The 20,633-nt window shown below is 39.3% G+C and overlaps 1 protein-coding gene across 2 annotated transcripts in view; it reads left to right on the top strand.

The window, feature by feature from the left end:
* Window positions 1-20,633, top strand: part of LOC307140945 (histone deacetylase 4-like) — a 98,510-nt gene that overhangs the window by 18,766 nt on the left and 59,111 nt on the right. Inside the window, exons 1-2 of one of the 2 annotated variants that reach the window (XM_079840764.1) lie at window positions 20,263-20,376; window positions 20,510-20,572. In XM_079840764.1, the coding sequence (XP_079696890.1) occupies window positions 20,518-20,572 (55 nt within the window). In that variant the 5' untranslated portion in view covers window positions 20,263-20,376; window positions 20,510-20,517. Of the gene's footprint in view, window positions 1-20,262; window positions 20,377-20,509; window positions 20,573-20,633 lie in introns of those variants that run through there. The other variant, XM_079840763.1, reaches the window with a different exon arrangement.

The following is a 20,633-nucleotide window of genomic DNA, read 5'->3' as shown; positions in this document are numbered from 1 at the left end:
TGTTATTTACCACACTACTGCTTAACTCCTTGTTTACACTGTTATTTACCACACTACCGCTTTACTCCTCGTTTACACTGTTATTTACCACACTACTGCTTTACTCCTCGTTTACACTGTTATTTACCTCACTACTGCTTTACTCCTTGTTTACACTGTTATTTACCTCACTACTGCTTTACTCCTCGTTTACACTGTTATTTACCACACTACTGCTTTACTCCTCGTTTACACTGTTATTTACCTCACTACTGCTTTACTCCTCGTTTACACTGTTATTTACCTCACTACTGCTTTACTCCTTGTTTACACTGTTATTTACCTCACTACTGCTTTACTCCTCGTTTACACTGTTATTTACCACACTACTGCTTTACTCCTCGTTTACACTGTTATTTACCTCACTACTGCTTTACTCCTTGTTTACACTGTTATTTACCACACTACCGCTTTACTCCTCGTTTACACTGTTATTTACCACACTACTGCTTTACTCCTCGTTTACACTGTTATTTACCTCACTACTGCTTTACTCCTTGTTTACACTGTTATTTACCACACTACTGCTTTACTCCTCGTTTACACTGTTATTTACCACACTACCGCTTTACTCCTCGTTTACACTGTTATTTACCACACTACTGCTTTACTCCTCGTTTACACTGTTATTTACCTCACTACTGCTTTACTCCTTGTTTACACTGTTATTTACCACACTACTGCTTTACTCCTCGTTTACACTGTTATTTACCTCACTACTGCTTTACTCCTCGTTTACACTGTTATTTACCTCACTACTGCTTTACTCCTTGTTTACACTGTTATTTACCACACTACTGCTTTACTCCTCGTTTACACTGTTATTTACCACACTACTGCTTTACTCCTCGTTTACACTGTTATTTACCACACTACCGCTTTACTCCTCGTTTACACTGTTATTTACCTCACTACTGCTATACTCCTCGTTTACACTGTTGTTTACCACACAACTGCTTTACTCCTTGTTTACACTGTTATTTACCACACTACCGCTTTACTCCTCGTTTACACTGTTATTTACCACACTACCGCTTTACTCCTCGTTTACACTGTTATTAACCACACTACTGCTTTACTCCTCGTTTACACTGTTATTAACCACACTACTGCTTTACTCCTCGTTTACACTGTTATTAACCACACTACTGCTTTACTCCTCGTTTACACTGTTATTTACCACACTACTGCTTTACTCCTTGTTTACACTGTTATTTACCACACTACCGCTTTACTCCTCATTTACACTGTTATTTACCACACTACTGCTTTACTCCTCGTTTACACTGTTATTTACCTCACTACTGCTTTACTCCTCGTTTACACTGTTATTTACCTCACTACTGCTTTACTCCTTGTTTACACTGTTATTTACCTCACTACTGCTTTACTCCTCGTTTACACTGTTATTTACCACACTACTGCTTTACTCCTCGTTTACACTGTTATTTACCTCACTACTGCTTTACTCCTTGTTTACACTGTTATTTACCACACTACCGCTTTACTCCTCGTTTACACTGTTATTTACCACACTACTGCTTTACTCCTCGTTTACACTGTTATTTACCTCACTACTGCTTTACTCCTTGTTTACACTGTTATTTACCACACTACTGCTTTACTCCTCGTTTACACTGTTATTTACCTCACTACTGCTTTACTCCTCGTTTACACTGTTATTTACCACACTACTGCTTTACTCCTTGTTTACACTGTTATTTACCTCACTACTGCTTTACTCCTCATTTACACTGTTATTTACCACACTACCGCTTTACTCCTCGTTTACACTGTTATTTACCACACTACCGCTTTACTCCTCGTTTACACTGTTATTTACCACACTACCGCTTTACTCCTCGTTTACACTGTTATTAACCACACTACTGCTTTACTCCTCGTTTACACTGTTATTAACCACACTACTGCTTTACTCCTCGTTTACACTGTTATTAACCACACTACTGCTTTACTCCTCGTTTACACTGTTATTTACCACACTGCTGCTTTACTCCTCGTTTACACTGTTATTTACCACACTACTGCTTTACTCCTCGTTTACACTGTTATTAACCACACTACTGCTTTACTCCTCGTTTACACTGTTATTTACCACACTACTGCTTTACTCCTCGTTTACACTGTTATGTACCTCACTACTGCTTTACTCCTCGTTTACACTGTTATTACCACACTACTGCTTTACTCCTCGTCTACACTGTTATTTACCACACTACTGCTTTACTCCTCGTTTACACTGTTATGTACCTCACTACTGCTTTACTCCTCGTTTACACTGTTATTTACCACACTACTGCTTTACTCCTCGTTTACACTGTTATGTACCTCACTACTGCTTTACTCCTCGTTTACACTGTTATTTACCACACTACCGCTTTACTCCTCGTTTACACTGTTATTACCACACTACTGCTTTACTCCTCGTTTACACTGTTATTTACCTCACTACTGCTTTACTCCTTGTTTACACTGTTATTTACCACACTACTGCTTTACTCCTTGTTTACACTGTTATTTACCTCACTACTGCTTTACTCCTCGTTTACACTGTTATTTACCACACTACTGCTTTACTCCTCGTTTACACTGTTATTTACCACACTACTGCTTTACTCCTCGTTTACACTGTTATTTACCACACTACTGCTTTACTCCTCGTTTACACTGTTATTTACCACACTACCGCTTTACTCCTCGTTTACACTGTTATTTACCACACTACTGCTTTACTCCTCGTTTACACTGTTATTTACCTCACTACTGCTTTACTCCTTGTTTACACTGTTATTTACCACACTACTGCTTTACTCATCGTTTACACTGTTATTTACCACACTTCCGCTTTACTCCTCGTTTACACTGTTATTTACCACACTACTGCTTTACTCCTCGTTTACACTGTTATTTACCTCACTACTGCTTTACTCCTCGTTTACACTGTTATTTACCACACTGCTGCTTTACTACTCGTTTACACTGTTATTTACCACACTACTGCTTTACTCCTTGTTTACACTGTTATTTACCTCACTACTGCTTTACTCCTCGTTTACACTGTTATTTACCTCACTACTGCTTTACTCCTCGTTTACACTGTTATTTACCACACTACTGCTTTACTCCTCATTTACACTGTTATTTACCACACTACCGCTTTACTCCTCGTTTACACTGTTATTTACCACACTACTGCTTTACTCCTCGTTTACACTGTTATTTACCACACTACTGCTTTACTCCTCGTCTACACTGTTATTTACCTCACTACTGCTTTACTCCTTGTTTACACTGTTATTTACCTCACTACTGCTTTACTCCTTGTTTACACTGTTATTTACCACACTACTGCTTTACTCCTCGTTTACACTGTTATTTACCACACTACTGCTTTACTCCTCGTTTACACTGTTATTTACCACACTACCGCTTTACTCCTCGTTTACACTGTTATTTACCTCACTACTGCTATACTCCTCGTTTACACTGTTGTTTACCACACAACTGCTTTACTCCTCGTTTACACTGTTATTTACCTCACTACTGCTTTACTACCGCTTTACTCCTCGTTTACACTGTTATTACCACACTACTGCTTTACTCCTTGTTTACACTGTTATTTACCTCACTACTGCTTTACTCCTTGTTTACACTGTTATTTACCACACTACTGCTTTACTCCTCGTTTACACTGTTATTTACCACACTACTGCTTTACTCCTCGTTTACACTGTTATTTACCACACTACCGCTTTACTCCTCGTTTACACTGTTATTTACCTCACTACTGCTATACTCCTCGTTTACACTGTTGTTTACCACACAACTGCTTTACTCCTCGTTTACACTGTTATTTACCTCACTACTGCTTTACTACCGCTTTACTCCTCGTTTACACTGTTATTACCACACTACTGCTTTACTCCTCGTTTACACTGTTATTTACCTCACTACTGCTATACTCCTCGTTTACACTGTTATTAACCACACTACTGCTTTACTCCTCGTTTACACTGTTATTTACCACACTACTGCTTTACTCCTTGTTTACACTGTTATTTACCACACTACTGCTTTACTCCTTGTTTACACTGTTATTTACCACACTACTGCTTTACTCCTCGTTTACACTGTTATTTACCACACTACCGCTTTACTCCTCGTTTACACTGTTATTACCACACTACTGCTTTACTCCTCGTTTACACTGTTATTTACCTCACTACTGCTATACTCCTCGTTTACACTGTTATTAACCACACTACTGCTTTACTCCTCGTTTACACTGTTATTTACCACACTACTGCTTTACTCCTCGTTTACACTGTTATTTACCACACTACTGCTTTACTCCTTGTTTACACTGTTATTTACCACACTACTGCTTTACTCCTTGTTTACACTGTTATTTACCTCACTACTGCTTTACTCCTCATTTACACTGTTATTTACCACACTACTGCTTTACTCCTCGTTTACACTGTTATTTACCACACTACTGCTTTACTCCTTGTTTACACTGTTATTTACCACACTACTGCTTTACTCCTCGTTTACACTGTTATTTACCACACTACCGCTTTACTCCTCGTTTACACTGTTATTAACCACACTACTGCTTTACTCCTCGTTTACACTGTTATTAACCACACTACTGCTTTACTCCTCGTTTACACTGTTATTTACCACACTACTGCTTAACTCCTTGTTTACACTGTTATTTACCACACTATTGCTTTACTCCTTGTTTACACTGTTATTTACCACACTACTGCTTTACTCCTCGTTTACACTGTTATTTACCTCACTACTGCTTTACTCCTTGTTTACACTGTTATTTACCACACTACTGCTTTACTCCTCGTTTACACTGTTATTTACCACACTACTGCTTAACTCCTTGTTTACACTGTTATTTACCACACTACCGCTTTACTCCTCGTTTACACTGTTATTTACCACACTACTGCTTTACTCCTCGTTTACACTGTTATTTACCTCACTACTGCTTTACTCCTTGTTTACACTGTTATTTACCTCACTACTGCTTTACTCCTCGTTTACACTGTTATTTACCACACTACTGCTTTACTCCTCGTTTACACTGTTATTTACCTCACTACTGCTTTACTCCTCGTTTACACTGTTATTTACCTCACTACTGCTTTACTCCTTGTTTACACTGTTATTTACCTCACTACTGCTTTACTCCTCGTTTACACTGTTATTTACCACACTACTGCTTTACTCCTCGTTTACACTGTTATTTACCTCACTACTGCTTTACTCCTTGTTTACACTGTTATTTACCACACTACCGCTTTACTCCTCGTTTACACTGTTATTTACCACACTACTGCTTTACTCCTCGTTTACACTGTTATTTACCTCACTACTGCTTTACTCCTTGTTTACACTGTTATTTACCACACTACTGCTTTACTCCTCGTTTACACTGTTATTTACCACACTACCGCTTTACTCCTCGTTTACACTGTTATTTACCACACTACTGCTTTACTCCTCGTTTACACTGTTATTTACCTCACTACTGCTTTACTCCTTGTTTACACTGTTATTTACCACACTACTGCTTTACTCCTCGTTTACACTGTTATTTACCTCACTACTGCTTTACTCCTCGTTTACACTGTTATTTACCTCACTACTGCTTTACTCCTTGTTTACACTGTTATTTACCACACTACTGCTTTACTCCTCGTTTACACTGTTATTTACCACACTACTGCTTTACTCCTCGTTTACACTGTTATTTACCACACTACCGCTTTACTCCTCGTTTACACTGTTATTTACCTCACTACTGCTATACTCCTCGTTTACACTGTTGTTTACCACACAACTGCTTTACTCCTTGTTTACACTGTTATTTACCACACTACCGCTTTACTCCTCGTTTACACTGTTATTTACCACACTACCGCTTTACTCCTCGTTTACACTGTTATTAACCACACTACTGCTTTACTCCTCGTTTACACTGTTATTAACCACACTACTGCTTTACTCCTCGTTTACACTGTTATTAACCACACTACTGCTTTACTCCTCGTTTACACTGTTATTTACCACACTACTGCTTTACTCCTTGTTTACACTGTTATTTACCACACTACCGCTTTACTCCTCATTTACACTGTTATTTACCACACTACTGCTTTACTCCTCGTTTACACTGTTATTTACCTCACTACTGCTTTACTCCTCGTTTACACTGTTATTTACCTCACTACTGCTTTACTCCTTGTTTACACTGTTATTTACCTCACTACTGCTTTACTCCTCGTTTACACTGTTATTTACCACACTACTGCTTTACTCCTCGTTTACACTGTTATTTACCTCACTACTGCTTTACTCCTTGTTTACACTGTTATTTACCACACTACCGCTTTACTCCTCGTTTACACTGTTATTTACCACACTACTGCTTTACTCCTCGTTTACACTGTTATTTACCTCACTACTGCTTTACTCCTTGTTTACACTGTTATTTACCACACTACTGCTTTACTCCTCGTTTACACTGTTATTTACCTCACTACTGCTTTACTCCTCGTTTACACTGTTATTTACCACACTACTGCTTTACTCCTTGTTTACACTGTTATTTACCTCACTACTGCTTTACTCCTCATTTACACTGTTATTTACCACACTACCGCTTTACTCCTCGTTTACACTGTTATTTACCACACTACCGCTTTACTCCTCGTTTACACTGTTATTTACCACACTACCGCTTTACTCCTCGTTTACACTGTTATTAACCACACTACTGCTTTACTCCTCGTTTACACTGTTATTAACCACACTACTGCTTTACTCCTCGTTTACACTGTTATTAACCACACTACTGCTTTACTCCTCGTTTACACTGTTATTTACCACACTGCTGCTTTACTCCTCGTTTACACTGTTATTTACCACACTACTGCTTTACTCCTCGTTTACACTGTTATTTACCACATTACCACTTTACTCCTCGTTTACACTGTTATTTACCACACTACTGCTTTACTCCTCGTTTACACTGTTATTTACCACACTACTGCTTTACTCCTCGTTTACACTGTTATTTACCACACTACTGCTTTACTCCTCGTTTACACTGTTATTAACCACACTGCTGCTTTACTCCTCGTTTACAGTGTTATTACCACACTACCGCTTTACTCCTCATTTACACTGTTATTTACCACACTACTGCTTTACTCCTCGTTTACACTGTTATTTACCACACTGCCGCTTTACTCCTCGTTTACACTGTTATTTACCACACTACCGCTTTACTCCTCGTTTACACTGTTATTTACCACACTACTGCTTTACTCCTCGTTTACACTGTTATTTACCACACTACCGCTTTAGTCCTCGTTTACACTGTTATTTACCACACTGCTGCTTTACTCCTCGTTTACACTGTTATTTACCACACTACCGCTTTAGTCCTCGTTTACACTGTTATTTACCACACTGCTGCTTTACTCCTCATTTACACTGTTATTTACCACACTACTGCTTTACTCCTCGTTTACACTGTTATTTACCACACTACTGCTTTACTCCTCGTTTACACTGTTATTTACCACACTACCGCTTTACTCCTCGTTTACACTGTTATTTACCTCACTACCGCTTTACTCCTCGTTTACACTGTTATTTACCACACTACCGCTTTACTCCTCGTTTACACTGTTATTTACCACACTACCGCTTTACTCCTCGTTTACACTGTTATTAACCACACTACTGCTTTACTCCTCGTTTACACTGTTATTTACCTCACTACTGCTTTACTCCTTGTTTACACTGTTATTTACCACACTACTGCTTTACTCCTCGTTTACACTGTTATTTACCACACTACCGCTTTACTCCTCGTTTACACTGTTATTAACCACACTACTGCTTTACTCCTCGTTTACACTGTTATTAACCACACTACTGCTTTACTCCTCGTTTACACTGTTATTAACCACACTACTGCTTTACTCCTCGTTTACACTGTTATTTACCACACTGCTGCTTTACTCCTCGTTTACACTGTTATTTACCACACTACTGCTTTACTCCTCGTTTACACTGTTATTTACCACACTACTGCTTTACTCCTCGTTTACACTGTTATTAACCACACTGCTGCTTTACTCCTCGTTTACAGTGTTATTACCACACTACCGCTTTACTCCTCATTTACACTGTTATTTACCACACTACTGCTTTACTCCTCGTTTACACTGTTATTTACCACACTGCTGCTTTACTCCTCATTTACACTGTTATTTACCACACTACCGCTTTACTCCTCGTTTACACTGTTATTTACCACACTACTGCTTTACTCCTCGTTTACACTGTTATTTACCACACTACCGCTTTAGTCCTCGTTTACACTGTTATTTACCACACTGCTGCTTTACTCCTCGTTTACACTGTTATTTACCACACTAACGCTTTACTCCTCGTTTACACTGTTATTAACCACACTACTGCTTTACTCCTCGTTTACACTGTTATTAACCACACTACTGCTTTACTCCTCGTTTACACTGTTATTAACCACACTACTGCTTTACTCCTCGTTTACACTGTTATTTACCACACTGCTGCTTTACTCCTCGTTTACACTGTTATTTACCATACTACTGCTTTACTCCTCGTTTACACTGTTATTTACCACATTACCACTTTACTCCTCGTTTACACTGTTATTTACCACACTACTGCTTTACTCCTCGTTTACACTGTTATTTACCACACTACTGCTTTACTCCTCGTTTACACTGTTATTAACCACACTGCTGCTTTACTCCTCGTTTACAGTGTTATTACCACACTACCGCTTTACTCCTCATTTACACTGTTATTTACCAAACTACTGCTTTACTCCTCGTTTACACTGTTATTTACCACACTGCCGCTTTACTCCTCGTTTACACTGTTATTTACCACACTACCGCTTTACTCCTCGTTTACACTGTTATTTACCACACTACTGCTTTACTCCTCGTTTACACTGTTATTTACCACACTACCGCTTTAGTCCTCGTTTACACTGTTATTTACCACACTGCTGCTTTACTCCTCGTTTACACTGTTATTTACCACACTACCGCTTTAGTCCTCGTTTACACTGTTATTTACCACACTGCCGCTTTACTCCTCGTTTACACTGTTATTTACCACACTACCGCTTTACTCCTCGTTTACACTGTTATTTACCACACTACTGCTTTACTCCTCGTTTACACTGTTATTTACCACACTACCGCTTTAGTCCTCGTTTACACTGTTATTTACCACACTGCTGCTTTACTCCTCATTTACACTGTTATTTACCACACTACTGCTTTACTCCTCGTTTACACTGTTATTTACCACACTACTGCTTTACTCCTCGTTTACACTGTTATTTACCACACTACCGCTTTACTCCTCGTTTACACTGTTATTTACCTCACTACCGCTTTACTCCTCGTTTACACTGTTATTTACCACACTACCGCTTTACTCCTCGTTTACACTGTTATTTACCACACTACCGCTTTACTCCTCGTTTACACTGTTATTAACCACACTACTGCTTTACTCCTCGTTTACACTGTTATTTACCTCACTACTGCTTTACTCCTTGTTTACACTGTTATTTACCACACTACTGCTTTACTCCTCGTTTACACTGTTATTTACCACACTACCGCTTTACTCCTCGTTTACACTGTTATTAACCACACTACTGCTTTACTCCTCGTTTACACTGTTATTAACCACACTACTGCTTTACTCCTCGTTTACACTGTTATTAACCACACTACTGCTTTACTCCTCGTTTACACTGTTATTTACCACACTGCTGCTTTACTCCTCGTTTACACTGTTATTTACCACACTACTGCTTTACTCCTCGTTTACACTGTTATTTACCACACTACTGCTTTACTCCTCGTTTACACTGTTATTAACCACACTGCTGCTTTACTCCTCGTTTACAGTGTTATTACCACACTACCGCTTTACTCCTCATTTACACTGTTATTTACCACACTACTGCTTTACTCCTCGTTTACACTGTTATTTACCACACTGCTGCTTTACTCCTCGTTTACACTGTTATTTACCACACTACCGCTTTACTCCTCGTTTACACTGTTATTTACCACACTACTGCTTTACTCCTCGTTTACACTGTTATTTACCACACTACCGCTTTAGTCCTCGTTTACACTGTTATTTACCACACTGCTGCTTTACTCCTCGTTTACACTGTTATTTACCACACTACCGCTTTAGTCCTCGTTTACACTGTTATTTACCACACTGCCGCTTTACTCCTCGTTTACACTGTTATTTACCACACTACCGCTTTACTCCTCGTTTACACTGTTATTTACCACACTACTGCTTTACTCCTCGTTTACACTGTTATTTACCACACTACCGCTTTAGTCCTCGTTTACACTGTTATTTACCACACTGCTGCTTTACTCCTCGTTTACACTGTTATTTACCACACTACCGCTTTACTCCTCGTCTACACTGTTATTTACCACACTACTGCTCTACTCGTTTACACTGTTATTTACCACACTACCGCTTTAGTCCTCGTTTACACTGTTATTTACCACACTGCCGCTTTACTCCTCGTTTACACTGTTATTTACCACACTACCGCTTTACTCCTCGTTTACACTGTTATTTACCACACTACTGCTTTACTCCTCGTTTACACTGTTATTTACCACACTTCCGCTTTAGTCCTCGTTTACACTGTTATTTACCACACTACCGCTTTACTCCTCGTTTACACTGTTATTTACCACACTACTGCTTTACTCCTCGTTTACACTGTTATTTACCACACTTCCGCTTTAGTCCTCGTTTACACTGTTATTTACCACACTACCGCTTTACTCCTCATTTACACTGTTATTTACCTCACTACTGCTTTACTCCTCGTTTACACTGTTATTTACCACACTACCGCTTTACTCCTCGTCTACACTGTTATTTACCACACTACCGCTTTACTCCTCGTTTACACTGTTATTTACCACACTACCGCTTTACTCCTCGTTTACACTGTTATTTACCACACTACTGCTTTACTCCTCGTTTACACTGTTATTTACCTCACTACTGCTTTACTCCTTGTTTACACTGTTATTTACCACACTACTGCTTTACTCCTCGTTTACACTGTTATTTACCTCACTACTGCTTTACTCCTCGTTTACACTGTTATTTACCTCACTACTGCTTTACTCCTTGTTTACACTGTTATTTACCACACTACTGCTTTACTCCTCGTTTACACTGTTATTTACCACACTACTGCTTTACTCCTCGTTTACACTGTTATTTACCACACTACCGCTTTACTCCTCGTTTACACTGTTATTTACCTCACTACTGCTATACTCCTCGTTTACACTGTTGTTTACCACACAACTGCTTTACTCCTTGTTTACACTGTTATTTACCACACTACCGCTTTACTCCTCGTTTACACTGTTATTTACCACACTACCGCTTTACTCCTCGTTTACACTGTTATTAACCACACTACTGCTTTACTCCTCGTTTACACTGTTATTAACCACACTACTGCTTTACTCCTCGTTTACACTGTTATTAACCACACTACTGCTTTACTCCTCGTTTACACTGTTATTTACCACACTACTGCTTTACTCCTTGTTTACACTGTTATTTACCACACTACCGCTTTACTCCTCATTTACACTGTTATTTACCACACTACTGCTTTACTCCTCGTTTACACTGTTATTTACCTCACTACTGCTTTACTCCTCGTTTACACTGTTATTTACCTCACTACTGCTTTACTCCTTGTTTACACTGTTATTTACCTCACTACTGCTTTACTCCTCGTTTACACTGTTATTTACCACACTACTGCTTTACTCCTCGTTTACACTGTTATTTACCTCACTACTGCTTTACTCCTTGTTTACACTGTTATTTACCACACTACCGCTTTACTCCTCGTTTACACTGTTATTTACCACACTACTGCTTTACTCCTCGTTTACACTGTTATTTACCTCACTACTGCTTTACTCCTTGTTTACACTGTTATTTACCACACTACTGCTTTACTCCTCGTTTACACTGTTATTTACCTCACTACTGCTTTACTCCTCGTTTACACTGTTATTTACCACACTACTGCTTTACTCCTTGTTTACACTGTTATTTACCTCACTACTGCTTTACTCCTCATTTACACTGTTATTTACCACACTACCGCTTTACTCCTCGTTTACACTGTTATTTACCACACTACCGCTTTACTCCTCGTTTACACTGTTATTTACCACACTACCGCTTTACTCCTCGTTTACACTGTTATTAACCACACTACTGCTTTACTCCTCGTTTACACTGTTATTAACCACACTACTGCTTTACTCCTCGTTTACACTGTTATTAACCACACTACTGCTTTACTCCTCGTTTACACTGTTATTTACCACACTGCTGCTTTACTCCTCGTTTACACTGTTATTTACCACACTACTGCTTTACTCCTCGTTTACACTGTTATTTACCACATTACCACTTTACTCCTCGTTTACACTGTTATTTACCACACTACTGCTTTACTCCTCGTTTACACTGTTATTTACCACACTACTGCTTTACTCCTCGTTTACACTGTTATTTACCACACTACTGCTTTACTCCTCGTTTACACTGTTATTAACCACACTGCTGCTTTACTCCTCGTTTACAGTGTTATTACCACACTACCGCTTTACTCCTCATTTACACTGTTATTTACCACACTACTGCTTTACTCCTCGTTTACACTGTTATTTACCACACTGCCGCTTTACTCCTCGTTTACACTGTTATTTACCACACTACCGCTTTACTCCTCGTTTACACTGTTATTTACCACACTACTGCTTTACTCCTCGTTTACACTGTTATTTACCACACTACCGCTTTAGTCCTCGTTTACACTGTTATTTACCACACTGCTGCTTTACTCCTCGTTTACACTGTTATTTACCACACTACCGCTTTAGTCCTCGTTTACACTGTTATTTACCACACTGCTGCTTTACTCCTCATTTACACTGTTATTTACCACACTACTGCTTTACTCCTCGTTTACACTGTTATTTACCACACTACTGCTTTACTCCTCGTTTACACTGTTATTTACCACACTACCGCTTTACTCCTCGTTTACACTGTTATTTACCTCACTACCGCTTTACTCCTCGTTTACACTGTTATTTACCACACTACCGCTTTACTCCTCGTTTACACTGTTATTTACCACACTACCGCTTTACTCCTCGTTTACACTGTTATTAACCACACTACTGCTTTACTCCTCGTTTACACTGTTATTTACCTCACTACTGCTTTACTCCTTGTTTACACTGTTATTTACCACACTACTGCTTTACTCCTCGTTTACACTGTTATTTACCACACTACCGCTTTACTCCTCGTTTACACTGTTATTAACCACACTACTGCTTTACTCCTCGTTTACACTGTTATTAACCACACTACTGCTTTACTCCTCGTTTACACTGTTATTAACCACACTACTGCTTTACTCCTCGTTTACACTGTTATTTACCACACTGCTGCTTTACTCCTCGTTTACACTGTTATTTACCACACTACTGCTTTACTCCTCGTTTACACTGTTATTTACCACACTACTGCTTTACTCCTCGTTTACACTGTTATTAACCACACTGCTGCTTTACTCCTCGTTTACAGTGTTATTACCACACTACCGCTTTACTCCTCATTTACACTGTTATTTACCACACTACTGCTTTACTCCTCGTTTACACTGTTATTTACCACACTGCTGCTTTACTCCTCATTTACACTGTTATTTACCACACTACCGCTTTACTCCTCGTTTACACTGTTATTTACCACACTACTGCTTTACTCCTCGTTTACACTGTTATTTACCACACTACCGCTTTAGTCCTCGTTTACACTGTTATTTACCACACTGCTGCTTTACTCCTCGTTTACACTGTTATTTACCACACTAACGCTTTACTCCTCGTTTACACTGTTATTAACCACACTACTGCTTTACTCCTCGTTTACACTGTTATTAACCACACTACTGCTTTACTCCTCGTTTACACTGTTATTAACCACACTACTGCTTTACTCCTCGTTTACACTGTTATTTACCACACTGCTGCTTTACTCCTCGTTTACACTGTTATTTACCATACTACTGCTTTACTCCTCGTTTACACTGTTATTTACCACATTACCACTTTACTCCTCGTTTACACTGTTATTTACCACACTACTGCTTTACTCCTCGTTTACACTGTTATTTACCACACTACTGCTTTACTCCTCGTTTACACTGTTATTAACCACACTGCTGCTTTACTCCTCGTTTACAGTGTTATTACCACACTACCGCTTTACTCCTCATTTACACTGTTATTTACCAAACTACTGCTTTACTCCTCGTTTACACTGTTATTTACCACACTGCCGCTTTACTCCTCGTTTACACTGTTATTTACCACACTACCGCTTTACTCCTCGTTTACACTGTTATTTACCACACTACTGCTTTACTCCTCGTTTACACTGTTATTTACCACACTACCGCTTTAGTCCTCGTTTACACTGTTATTTACCACACTGCTGCTTTACTCCTCGTTTACACTGTTATTTACCACACTACCGCTTTAGTCCTCGTTTACACTGTTATTTACCACACTGCCGCTTTACTCCTCGTTTACACTGTTATTTACCACACTACCGCTTTACTCCTCGTTTACACTGTTATTTACCACACTACTGCTTTACTCCTCGTTTACACTGTTATTTACCACACTACCGCTTTAGTCCTCGTTTACACTGTTATTTACCACACTGCTGCTTTACTCCTCATTTACACTGTTATTTACCACACTACTGCTTTACTCCTCGTTTACACTGTTATTTACCACACTACTGCTTTACTCCTCGTTTACACTGTTATTTACCACACTACCGCTTTACTCCTCGTTTACACTGTTATTTACCTCACTACCGCTTTACTCCTCGTTTACACTGTTATTTACCACACTACCGCTTTACTCCTCGTTTACACTGTTATTTACCACACTACCGCTTTACTCCTCGTTTACACTGTTATTAACCACACTACTGCTTTACTCCTCGTTTACACTGTTATTTACCTCACTACTGCTTTACTCCTTGTTTACACTGTTATTTACCACACTACTGCTTTACTCCTCGTTTACACTGTTATTTACCACACTACCGCTTTACTCCTCGTTTACACTGTTATTAACCACACTACTGCTTTACTCCTCGTTTACACTGTTATTAACCACACTACTGCTTTACTCCTCGTTTACACTGTTATTAACCACACTACTGCTTTACTCCTCGTTTACACTGTTATTTACCACACTGCTGCTTTACTCCTCGTTTACACTGTTATTTACCACACTACTGCTTTACTCCTCGTTTACACTGTTATTTACCACACTACTGCTTTACTCCTCGTTTACACTGTTATTAACCACACTGCTGCTTTACTCCTCGTTTACAGTGTTATTACCACACTACCGCTTTACTCCTCATTTACACTGTTATTTACCACACTACTGCTTTACTCCTCGTTTACACTGTTATTTACCACACTGCTGCTTTACTCCTCGTTTACACTGTTATTTACCACACTACCGCTTTACTCCTCGTTTACACTGTTATTTACCACACTACTGCTTTACTCCTCGTTTACACTGTTATTTACCACACTACCGCTTTAGTCCTCGTTTACACTGTTATTTACCACACTGCTGCTTTACTCCTCGTTTACACTGTTATTTACCACACTACCGCTTTAGTCCTCGTTTACACTGTTATTTACCACACTGCCGCTTTACTCCTCGTTTACACTGTTATTTACCACACTACCGCTTTACTCCTCGTTTACACTGTTATTTACCACACTACTGCTTTACTCCTCGTTTACACTGTTATTTACCACACTACCGCTTTAGTCCTCGTTTACACTGTTATTTACCACACTGCTGCTTTACTCCTCGTTTACACTGTTATTTACCACACTACCGCTTTACTCCTCGTCTACACTGTTATTTACCACACTACTGCTCTACTCGTTTACACTGTTATTTACCACACTACCGCTTTAGTCCTCGTTTACACTGTTATTTACCACACTGCCGCTTTACTCCTCGTTTACACTGTTATTTACCACACTACCGCTTTACTCCTCGTTTACACTGTTATTTACCACACTACTGCTTTACTCCTCGTTTACACTGTTATTTACCACACTTCCGCTTTAGTCCTCGTTTACACTGTTATTTACCACACTACCGCTTTACTCCTCGTTTACACTGTTATTTACCACACTACTGCTTTACTCCTCGTTTACACTGTTATTTACCACACTTCCGCTTTAGTCCTCGTTTACACTGTTATTTACCACACTACCGCTTTACTCCTCATTTACACTGTTATTTACCTCACTACTGCTTTACTCCTCGTTTACACTGTTATTTACCACACTACCGCTTTACTCCTCGTCTACACTGTTATTTACCACACTACCGCTTTACTCCTCGTTTACACTGTTATTTACCTCACTACTGCTTTACTCCTGGTTTACACTGTTATTTACCACACTACTGCTTTACTCCTCGTCTACACTGTTATTTACCACACTACTGCTCTACTCCTCGTCTACACCGTTATTTACCACACTACTGCTCTACTCCTCGTTTACACTGTTATTTACCACACTACTGCTTTACTCCTCGTCTACACTGTTATTTACCACACTACCGCTTTACTCCTCGTCTACACTGTTATTTACCACACTACTGCTTTACTCCTCGTCTACACTGTTATTTACCACACTACCGCTTTACTCCTCATTTACACTGTTATTACCACACTACTGCTTTACTCCTCGTCTACACTGTTATTTACCACACTACCGCTTTACTCCTCATTTACACTGTTATTACCACACTACTGCTTTACTCCTCGTCTACACTGTTATTTACCACACTACTGCTTTACTCGTCTACACTGTTATTTACCACACTACTGCTTTACTCCTCGTTTACACTGTTATTTACCACACTACTGCTCTACTCCTCGTTTACACTGTTATTTACCACACTGCTGCATTACTCGTCTACACTGTTATTTACCACACTACTGCTTTACTCCTCGTCTACACTGTTATTTACCACACTACTGCTTTACTCCTCGTCTACACTGTTATTTACCACACTACTGCTTTACTCCTCGTTTACACTGTTATTTACCACACTACTGCTTTACTCCTCGTCTACACTGTTATTTACCACACTACCGCTTTACTCCTCATTTACACTGTTATTACCACACTACTGCTTTACTCCTCGTCTACACTGTTATTTACCACACTACTGCTTTACTCCTCGTCTACACTGTTATTTACCACACTACTGCTTTACTCCTCGTCTACACTGTTATTTACCACACTACTGCTTTACTCCTCGTTTACACTGTTATTTACCACACTACTGCTTTACTCCTCGTCTACACTGTTATTTACCACACTACCGCTTTACTCCTCATTTACACTGTTATTTACCACACTACTGCTCCACTCCTCGTTTACACTGTTATTTACCACACTGCTTTACTCCTCGTCTACACTGTTATTTACCACACTACTGCTTTACTCCTCGTCTACACTGTTATTTACCACACTACTGCTCTACTCCTCGTCTACACTGTTATTTACCACACTGCTTTACTCCTCGTTTACACTGTTATTTACCACACTACTGCTTTACTCCTCGTCTACACTGTTATTTACCACACTACCGTTTACTCCTCGTTTACACTGTTATTTACCACACTACTGCTCTACTCCTCGTTTACACTGTTATTTACCACACTACCGCTTTACTCCTCGTCTACACTGTTATTTACCACACTACCGCTTTACTCCTCGTCTACACTGTTATTTACCACACTACTGCTTTACTCCTCGTCTACACTGTTATTTACCACACTGCTGCTTTACTCGTCTACACTGTTATTTACCACACTACTGCTTTACTCCTCGTCTACACTGTTATTTACCACACTACTGCTTTACTCCTCGTTTACACTGTTATTTACCACACTACTGCTTTACTCCTCGTCTACACTGTTATTTACCACACTACTGCTTTACTCCTCGTTTACACTGTTATTTACCACACTACTGCTTTACTCCTCGTCTACACTGTTATTTACCACACTACTGCTTTACTCCTCGTTTACACTGTTATTTACCACACTACTGCTTTACTCCTCGTCTACACTGTTATTTACCACACTACTGCTTTACTCCTCGTCTACACTGTTATTTACCACACTACTGCTTTACTCCTCGTCTACACTGTTATTTACCACACTACTGCTTTACTCCTCGTCTACACTGTTATTTACCACACTACTGCTTTACTCCTCGTTTACACTGTTATTTACCACACTACTGCTTTACTCCTCGTCTACACTGTTATTTACCACACTACTGCTTTACTCCTCGTCTACACTGTTATTTACCACACTACTGCTTTACTCCTCGTCTACACTGTTATTTACCACACTGCTGCTTTACTACTCGTTTACACTGTTATTTACCACACTACTGCTTTACTCCTCGTTTACACTGTTATTTACCACACTACTGCTTTACTCCTCGTCTACACTGTTATTTACCACACTACTGCTTTACTCCTCGTCTACACTGTTATTTACCACACTACTGCTTTACTCCTCGTTTACACTGTTATTTACCACACTACTGCTTTACTCCTCGTCTACACTGTTATTTACCACACTACTGCTTTACTCCTCGTCTACACTGTTATTTACCACACTACTGCTTTACTCCTCGTCTACACTGTTATTTACCACACTGCTGCTTTACTACTCGTTTACACTGTTATTTACCACACTACTGCTTTACTCCTCGTTTACACTGTTATTTACCACACTACTGCTTTACTCCTCGTTTACACTGTTATTTACCACACTGCTGCTTTACTACTCGTTTACACTGTTATTTACCACACTACTGCTTTACTCCTCGTTTACACTGTTATTTACCACACTACTGCTTTACTCCTCGTCTACACTGTTATTTACCACACTACTGCTTTACTCCTCGTTTACACTGTTATTTACCACACTACTGCTTTACTCCTCGTCTACACTGTTATTTACCACACTACTGCTTTACTCCTCGTCTACACTGTTATTTACCACACTACTGCTTTACTCCTCGTCTACACTGTTATTTACCACACTACCGCTTTACTCCTCGTCTACACTGTTATTTACCACACTACTGCTTTACTCCTCGTTTACACTGTTATTTACCACACTACTGCTTTACTCCTCGTTTACACTGTTATTTACCACACTACTGCTTTACTCCTCGTCTACACTGTTATTTACCACACTACTGCTTTACTCCTCGTTTACACTGTTATTTACCACACTACTGCTTTACTCCTCGTCTACACTGTTATTTACCACACTACTGCTTTACTCCTCGTTTACACTGTTATTTACCACACTACTGCTTTACTCCTCGTTTACACTGTTATTTACCACACTACTGCTTTACTCCTCGTTTACACTGTTATTTACCACACTACTGCTTTACTCCTCGTTTACACTGTTATTTACCACACTACCGCTTTACTCCTCGTTTACACTGTTATTTACCACACTACTGCTTTACTCCTCGTTTACACTGTTATTTACCACACTACTGCTTTACTCCTCGTCTACACTGTTATTTACCACACTACTGCTTTACTCCTCGTTTACACTGTTATTTACCACACTACTGCTTTACTCCTCGTTTACACTGTTATTTACCACACTACTGCTTTACTCCTCGTTTACACTGTTATTTACCACACTACTGCTTTACTCCTCGTTTACACTGTTATTTACCACACTACTGCTTTACTCCTCGTTTACACTGTTATTTACCACACTACTGCTTTACTCCTCGTCTACACTGTTATTTACCACACTACTGCTTTACTCCTCGTTTACACTGTTATTACCACACTACTGCTTTACTCCTCGTCTACACTGTTATTTACCACACTACTGCTTTACTCCTCGTTTACACTGTTATTTACAAACAATTCTAATAAACAATAGTGTAAGTTTAACAGTAACCGAGAGCTGTGTCTTCAGGTAAAGGTGAATATCTGAATGCGAGAGAGGTTGAACCCTTTTCTCCACTGTTTAAATATGAAACATTTATGATTTCTGTGTTGGTTGCGATATGTATTTCTGCTATTGTCCTTGAGTCGTGTTCTGTGCTTTGTCTCAGACTCTCAGATGGATCAGACTGTGGAGCGGCTGAAGCCCTCAGCGTTCGACCACATCCCCACCGGTAGGAGAATCTTCCTCCTCTACAGCCATGATCTATACACATGATCAAATACAACCAGTCC

The sequence above is a fragment of the Gobio gobio genome (genome assembly GCF_949357685.1).
Source record: "Gobio gobio genome assembly, chromosome: 17".
NCBI lineage: Eukaryota > Metazoa > Chordata > Actinopteri > Cypriniformes > Gobionidae > Gobio > Gobio gobio.
Note: the sequence above shows the minus strand (reverse complement) of the source record. Positions and strands in the feature narration are given on the sequence as shown.